Source organism: Hordeum vulgare, chromosome 2H (genome assembly GCF_904849725.1).
Source record: "Hordeum vulgare subsp. vulgare chromosome 2H, MorexV3_pseudomolecules_assembly, whole genome shotgun sequence".
Classification (NCBI taxonomy): Eukaryota; Viridiplantae; Streptophyta; class Magnoliopsida; order Poales; family Poaceae; genus Hordeum; species Hordeum vulgare.
In genome coordinates, this window is record NC_058519.1 from 63,486,441 (window position 1) to 63,494,920 (window position 8,480).

The 8,480-nt window shown below is 45.2% G+C and overlaps 1 protein-coding gene across 3 annotated transcripts; it reads left to right on the plus strand.

Annotated features, from left to right (window-relative positions):
* Nucleotides 1–803: 803 nt before the first annotated feature.
* Nucleotides 804–6,694, plus strand: LOC123429569 (BRCA1-associated RING domain protein 1-like). 3 transcript variants are annotated; one of them, XM_045113596.1, is made up of 14 exons: nucleotides 804–1,067; nucleotides 2,509–2,597; nucleotides 2,803–3,054; nucleotides 3,157–3,257; nucleotides 3,364–3,550; nucleotides 3,629–3,723; nucleotides 3,804–3,929; nucleotides 4,001–4,135; nucleotides 4,207–4,317; nucleotides 4,419–4,511; nucleotides 4,599–4,722; nucleotides 4,901–5,066; nucleotides 5,278–5,435; nucleotides 6,086–6,694. In XM_045113596.1, exons 1-14 carry the CDS (start codon nucleotides 947–949, stop codon nucleotides 6,437–6,439), a joined length of 2,112 nt encoding a protein of 703 aa, XP_044969531.1. In that variant the 5' UTR covers nucleotides 804–946; the 3' UTR covers nucleotides 6,440–6,694. The 3 variants fall into 3 exon arrangements, with proteins under 3 accessions (XP_044969531.1, XP_044969533.1, XP_044969532.1); XM_045113597.1 differs by lacking the exon at nucleotides 804–1,067 and adding an exon at nucleotides 1,703–1,870; XM_045113598.1 differs by lacking the exon at nucleotides 4,001–4,135.
* Nucleotides 6,695–8,480: the final 1,786 nt, after the last annotated feature.

Sequence of the window (8,480 nt, forward strand, 5' to 3'; positions counted from 1 at the left end):
CCATGTCATCAGTGGTCACGTCGGCACTCCGCACGACGCATCAGGAGGCGGAGCGGCTCCTCCGCAAGCGGTAGGCAGCCGACGAACAAGGCTGTCGTGCGGCCCTCCGGCATTGTTCCACCGCTGGAGGGACCAGGACAACGACGACGACGACACGGACGGAGACGACGATGCGGTAGGACAGGGCGGTCACGCGTAGGAGGTGGTCGTCCGATATAGGGTTTAAGTTTTTTTTCTCGTTTTTTAGTTAAACGGTCGAAATATCGAACTTTTTATATAAATTATCTCGGAACTTGAATGAAATCCACCCTTTTCATCGAATTTCCTGAGGTTGGTTTTAATTGTTGGGCGGATGTGTGTGTGGCTACGATTGGATGTCGTTCTTCCGCATCCATATGTGTGGACTAGTCCCCCTATCTGTGGATGGACGCGGAAAAAAATGCCGGTTGTCATTAGACATGCCCTAATACCATACGTTAATCACACTCATTTTATGGCTTGTGGTCGATGACCTATAGGGCCCAAGTACATTCAACACTCATGATCATTTACGCTTGTGTGAATCATAACCATTGAAATGACTAATAATTCAAAACCAAACTTATCCCCTTCTTCATTGCGTAGTCTCGTATCTAGGCATAACTATGGTCATTAATTTAATATCACAAAAACGTGTCACGCGTTTTTTGCGTTTTAGTCGATTCTCAAACCGTATATTTTGCTACAAGATTCGTGCATATAGTGTCCTCAGCCCTTTATATCTCCCGCTCTCTTTCTCCTCCGATCCCGTACCCTCCCTCCTCTCTATCCCTAGCGCCGCCTTTACAGGCACCTGCACGCCATCTGCTCTCAATGAGAATACACGACTAGCCAATCCCCCATCGCGACCTTGCCCCCTCCGCCCTTGGTTGAGCTATCAGGCGAAATCCTGACCTCATCGACGACTATGTGGCGATGGTGGTTAGCGACGGTCTTGACTCTGTGGAGTTGGTGGTCAAGGGTGGTGTTGGCCGTGTGGCTATTGTGGCGACGGCGCCGTTTCCGCCGTCTAAACGGTCAAGAGATGGGTATAGCCGATTCCTTCCTTCTTACTTTTTTCAACCACATACGCAGGATTTTATCACCATGTTTGTCGTCACTCATCACGGTCAATATGTTCTTTTCATCATGCGCGTGTCTACAAAAATTTATGCGCGTGTTTATTGGACCATGGTTGCAGTAGACTGCTTGAAGGAATTCCTCTCCCGATTTCTCCAAGGGGAAAAGATCTGCTTTGCATGCAGAAATTATTTGCTAATCGATGTGCCCATCTATTACTTGAACTATTATTAATTGTCTTCGCTGGATTCTCTTGTGCATCCTCCCTGTCCTTGTTTGGCAACAATTAAATGTTTGCGAGAAAATTAATACGGAGCCAAAACATGGCCGAGGAAATCTTTCTTCATGTACGAGTAAGTTTTTAGCAGATTCAGGTAAGTGTAGCAAAGCTCAGCTAGGGGGTGGGGCGCAGTCAGTCAGAGGAGTGATGAGCGAGGGAGACGAGGCGAGGAACCACGTGAAAAAGAGAGACTTTTTTTGACTACACGAGCGCTCGCCAATCGCCGCGCCCCTGCCTGCCTGCCACCCCGCGCCCGCCCGCTGTCAAATCCACCGCCTCGCTCCTCCCGCCCGCCCGCCCGTCCTGTCCCGTCAACCGACCGCTCCGCCGTCGACAGCCCTCGCCTCGCATGACATCGCCGTACGAGTAGCCGCCGCGCGTGCCGGTTTCGATCGATGGGGAGCGGTCGCGTGGACTCGAGAGAGCTGGCGTCGTCGCCACCGCCTGGGTTCGGCCCCGCCGCCGCGCGGCCGGCTCGGGCCCATTCCGCAGGTCCGCTCGCCCGCCCCTTCTCCTTTTCTCGCTTCCGGCCGTAGTCCGGCTCGCCTTCGTTGCTCCGATCAAATCCTTCCTTCTCCTCCCCGACTCCTCCAAACCCAAACCCCCGTGGCGTGAGCCGCCGCGCCGGCGCCAGGCACGGGTTCAGTTCCGAAGCGGCCGACTCGTTCGGCGTGCGTGACGGACCTAGCTACTGCCCTCCTTTCTCTCGGTTCCTAGGATGCGCGCAAGCTCTTCCCAACCTTTTCGTTTCGCATAATGCACAAAGTTAGTAGTATTTCAAAGTTGGCGCCCTACGGCGAGTTGATGCGCCAAAGGTTCAGAGTTCCTTCCTGTGATGGCATGCTCTACCTTCTGGGAAGCGATAGCCGGGGTTTCCAAAACTGAAATGTGCTACTCTACCTACCCCTTTTACTATTCCTCAAGTATGTATGTAATTCCTAGGCAGGTAGTAATAGCTTGCTTCTGAATAATGGTAAAATTTGATTGGCCCTGACCTCACCTGCTGCCTGTAAATCCAGGCTGCATTCAAATGTTATCATGTAATTACTTCATCTGGACAGAGTGTTGCTTCAAATTATGATGAAACAACGCTTTCAGCTTCATTCTACTCACCGCTTTCATGCTTGCAGGTACCACGTCCGCTGCTCGTACCGGCATGCTGGTCGACGTGAAAATACAAGCCGGCTACGCTGATCTTGAGTCTCTGCGAAATGCTGGGGTACTTTGTGCATTCCTTTCTTCCCTGAGACGAATATGTTCAGTTTTTGACCTAGTTCCTTGCCCTAATCTTGTACTGTTATTTCTGCATAGAAGTTAAACACGGGTTCTGAAATAGCAACCATTTAAAAGAATCGATTGTGTACTCCCTGATGAATCGCATACACTGTAATTCAACACTCTGACTACATACCTTCTTGTTACAGAATAGAAATGCATCCCCTGCGAAAGGCCGAAAGAGGAAATTCGGTGTTGATGCAACCAAAGGTGAATCCGCAGGTGTTAATGCAAGTAACACCGGGGAGCACCTGCGTTCCTGCAGAAAAGGCAAGGGTCAGGGGAAACATGCCAGGTTGGTAGACAAAGAAGGTGCTACTGGGTTGGGGAGAGTTCAAACACCAACCGGTGTATATGAAGATGAGTGTGCTTTCTGCCATTCATTTAGAACCAGTGAGCCGGTAATATCTTGCATATCATTTACATACATCAAGTAAAAATTGATCTGTTCAAGTCTTGTTATTTGTATTGGCACTAAAACATGTTCACTTTTCCTATGTCAGTTGCATGGTCCGATGGTACTGTATCACAATGGAAGGATTGTGTCCGCTGACGACGGCCACCCTACTAACGCCATATATGTCCACCACAAATGCATGGTTTGGTAAGTTTCTTTATACACTATGTTTAACTCTTCATATTTAACTTATTTAGAATCATCATACACAGTGTTCATCCATCCTTTTCATTCTTTACCCATGTCCGTGAAGGGCCCCAAAAGTAAAATCCAATGGGGATACTTTCGAGAACGTGGAGGATGAAATCAAGCGTGGTTCAGGATGGGATTGCAGCAGATGCCAGCTCAAGGGAGCAGCACTTGGTTGTTATGTCAGGGGGTGCCCCAATACTTATCATGCCCCATGTGCATTGCTGATACCAGAATGTCGCTGGGATGAAGTAAGCTTTTGAGTATACCTTGTCCTTGATCCATTTATAAACACTGATGTTCTGACATGTCTAGTTTTGATTTTGAAGGAGAATCGCTATGTTTGGTGTCCCAAGCATGCACCACCTGATGAGATGAGCCCGCCAACAAATGAGAGCGCCATTCTTTCCCCCGTCCTTCAAAAGTACGCGATCTTTCTTCAACCTTCATCTAACTTGATTAATCCTTCATTTTGTAATTCAGTGTTCTATTTGGTCATTTTAGCCAAAGTCTAGCTAAAGAAATTTCCGCCGATTGCCAAATGGAAGATAACCAAATTGATGCATTACTGGGCAATGAGATGAGCTCACCAATAATTGAAAGTGACATTCCTTCCCCTGTCCTTCAGAAGTATGTGATCTTTCTTCAACCTTCATGTAACTTGATTAATCCTTCATTTTCTAATTCACTGTTGTAGGTAGTCATTCCAGCAATTGTCCAGCTAAAGAAATTTCCATCAATCGCCGAATGGAAGATAAGCAAATTAATCCATTGCTGGGCAATGAGATGTGCTCACCAATAGTTGAAAGTAACATTCCTACCGCTGTCCTTCAGAAGTACGTGATCTTTCTTCAACCTTCATGCTACTTGATTAATCCTTCATTTTATAATTCACTGTTGTATGTAGTCATTCCAGCAACCGTCCAGCTAAAGAAATTTCTGCCGATTGCCAAATGGAAGATAAACAATTTAATCCACTCATCACATCAAATTCTCCTTTGCCTGGACAAGTGCATAGGTGTGCCATCTTTCTTCACCCTCTTTGGAGAGGGTTCCGTTCGTTTGATTAATCACTAATATTTCAATTTTTAGTTGATTTGTTGTATTTTTTTGTTCCAGACAATTAGCTAAAGAAGGAATATCCGCCCTTCATAGAGGGCAAAATCTACAAATAGATCAGCCGAACACCTCGAGTTCTTCCTTGCCTCAGGGGTATGCGTGGCGGAGGTTACTAATCAGATGTTCAATCATCATTCATTAATATTCTTCTATAATTTTCTCTGTATTTCGTCATTACAGCCAATGTTCAGACAAAGAAGGAATTTCTACTAATTACCAGAGAGAAGAAAAGCTAGTAAACCAGTCGAGCATCCCTGTGGATCAGTGGGTTTTGCTCGGCGTAGCTTTAAGTGCATCAGAAAAGGTAGTATAGAGTATACTTTCAGACAATACTTTCCTTTTAAAGCTTATAGACATATCTGAACAACAATAGCAAACACCTGTATGAACAAGTAATGCAGCAATACTACTTTATGGTCAAATTTTAATTATACTATATATTTTCCTGGTTTTTGAAATAAGTTCTGTTCCATATCAACCAGGATGCCTTGAAGGAATTTGCATCCTTGACCAGTTCGATCTTGGCTGAGGAATGGGACAAAACCGTGACTCATGTTATTGTGGGCAGAGATGCTGGTTCCGCATGTGGCAGATCACATGAGGTCCTGCTGGCGATACTGTCTGGGAAATGGGTTCTCGCAGCCGGATGTTAGTATTAATCCATCTTACATCTCCCGTGTTTGTACTATTGATGATAACTGTACTACCTCCAAATTCATGTTACATACTACTTAACGTAACAAGCTGTTAGTACATTTGCACTTCCATTTATCCATGTGTCATCTAAAGCTTATCCTAGCTCGGCAGAGAATATTATTATCCCTGCACTAAAGCAGTTCATGTCATATTCCTGTCTTAGGGGTTGTGGATTGCTTGGTGAAAAGGATTCCAGGTCCAAAGCCTTGCTTGGCAAAGCTGATTCCAAGCCCGGAAATTTCTTATGAGGTGAAATTCTTTGATGGTTTGCGCACATCAATTGATGGACCAACGAAAGGAAGAGCTAGAGCTGCTGAAGGGGTATGTATACATGTCTGGCAACAATATATTCTCTATGAATTCTAAATAGTGAACAGAGAGAAACGCATGTGATAAAAACTGATTGTAGTTTGCATAGTCCCGCAAAATCAATCAGCTAGTACAAAATAAACTAACTCTATCATACAAAAGCTACAACTAATTTTATTTATCTTGTATACGGAGCGGGACGGATCCGGACACCACTCTACACCCCTGCTCATGCATAAGTTCAGGGAATTGGCTTACAGTTTTTTTGTGAAAAAGTTTCCTACTGCAACCAAGTTTAAAATTGCATTGAAATGTTCATACAGAGGTTGTTCGATGTCAAAGGCTTAAAGTGCATCTTTAGAGAAATCCAGGTGTCGTGTGGTCAGTATATTCCAAGAGTATTTTTTTACAAGTTGGGGTGCTAGACATATTTCCATATTTTGATCGCATCCACATTCAACAAAGCAATTATCTTCTGCAACGGTCTCTTTCGAAGTGCCATTTCCCCAAATGTGGTGTTTTGGAGTGGCATACACCGTAGTTTGTTTATTTTATGATGCACTTCAATAGTCTAAAATGAATGCATTTCAATTATTGTCTAATAGAAGCACTATTGGGAATACCTTTCAACAGCCAAATGACGAGAATATGATGTTTTGCAGGCACGAAAACTGTTCTCAGGACTGCGTTTCTGCCTCAGCGCCTTCATGCACCCAGAAGACAGAAAGAACATACAGAATCTCATAGCAGCTGGTGAAGGGCAAGTACTGGAGGGAATGAGCCCAGACTGGTTACGTGAGAATCTGAACAGAAATCCAGCAGAGGTGTACTTCATCTACGACGGCGGCCCTCCAAGGAAGCCCACTTTGGATTTTGATCTTGAGGTGCAGGAGACCGTCGAGTATGTGGAATCGGGAGCGCAGGTGATTAGACACCAGCAGCTGTTCGATGCTATCCTGTCCTACGATCGACGGATCCTAGAACCTATCAGTTTCTTCACCAAGATACGTAAGTGAGGGGCGCGCTTTGGGTGATGGCTTTTTGCTCGCGGTACGACAATTCTTTTGGTTTAGCCCCCCACACGAGGTGTGAGGGGGGCTGTTTAAAGTTGACACATCACATACTCTACTCACCCATTAGGCTATAGGGTGATGTCTTTGTTGTTGTTGTTTTGGTGTCAGTTTACTCACCTCTTCTAGTGCTTGTGCCAAACGGTTGTTTCGTGATACTGAAGGCGTCAATTTCCATGTGCTAAGACGCTTGCTTGTTTACCGGCCCCTTCCTGTAGAAGGCTATGCATGTCCGTAATGTGCTAACGGACAAATTTTGTTCTCCATGTTGCCAGAATGTCCCTTTGGAAGGACAATAAACGGCCTTCCTGCTGGGTATCTGGCCAGGAAGTTTTGAACCTGGTGCATACGCTAGAATACAGCCTCCAGGGTTGTTCTCATCTGCTAAGTTCTTGATCAGGAAATTAAAACCTTCCACTTGGTGAGGTTTCATCTGTTCTGGATGCTGAGGGTTGACTGACAGAGCACCAGGGACAACTTGAAGAATATTTCCTGAAGGATTGGTAGTTTCCTCCTGATAATTGCAGCTTCTGGGTTCTGGAAGGTATCTTCTGTATGATGTGGCTCCACTGATATGAAATATAAAGGGAATTGCTATTTTTAAAATAAATAAAAATCTACATGTTTTAACAAGGGGCCTATGGATAGGATTTACTTAGTCTGAATTTGAACTATATCCCAGTAAAATCCTCTTTTAAACAGAGAAAGTAGAAATTAACAGACGAAAATCAACTGTACTCTTATGTGATCAAGAGCCAGAATCCATGCATCACCTGCTGCTCGCATGCCCATTCGCGAGACAGACCTGGCACGGCATCATGTCCTGGCTGCGTCTCCCGTCGCCGGTGCCCGACCAGGACGCCACACTCCACGACTGGTGGCTGCGGGCTCGTGATGCTACGCCTCCACTGCTCCGCAAAGCGTTGGCCTCCGTAGCGCTCCTGATCCCTTGAATGATCTGGAAGCATAGAAATGCGTGTGTATTCGACCATGTAACCCCTTCCTTAGTCGAGCTAGACGCTGCGATAAAGGACGAGTCCAGAAATTGGGCTAAGGCAGGAGCCAAAGGGCTTCGAGTCACCCTGTCTTCCTCCTGGGACGTCCATTGATCCGCTTGTAACACTGATGTACTGGCCTCTTAGGAGGATGTTCTCCCCCTCCCTTTTCAATGCAATGAAACGCAAAGGCTTTTTGCGTTTTCTTGAAAAAAAAATGAAAAAAAATCAACTGTACTTGTCAAAAGTTGCAACATATATAATGGGTATGGGTGTTCGTATAACAAATTTGATTGTTCTGTCAATCATCAAAGACAAATAACCGATGAACTAAATTTGAACCATAACATCCAGAAATTTGATTGACCAGATGCTACAACTAGTTGACGCAGAGATGCCAAATGAAGTTGTGTACTTTGAATCTTTCAGTAATTATCTTTTTTTTCTTTCGGAAAGGGGATTACCCCGGCCTCTTGCATCACAAGGATGCACACAACCAATTAGCTCTATAGTATTCAAGACAGTAAGTTGGACCGATTTGAATCAGAAACTCCATACCTTTTTGGGATAATTGCATTTGTGCCCCTAGTTGGGTCACACTCGACTGATTTGCCCCTAATTTTTCAATAATTGCGGTTTTGCCCAGCTCACTTCACTCGCCTTGTGTTTTTGCGCTTACGTCACGGTTCCGTCCAGTCATGGTTCGCCACATGGCGACTGTTAACTGGACGGAACCGTGACGGAAGCGCAAAAACACAAGACGAGTGAAGTGAGCTGGGCAAAACCACAATTATTGAAAAATTAGGGGCAAATCAGTCGAGTGTGACACAACTAGGGCACAAATGCAGTTATCCCTACGTTTTTCCACTGCAACTCAAAAATATTATCAGTGTGTTGCTGGGTCAAACAACAAACACCTCACACAATGCCCGAATCATCTTTCATCAAGAAGTCATGGTAACAATCAGTCAATCATTCACTACTTCAGAACT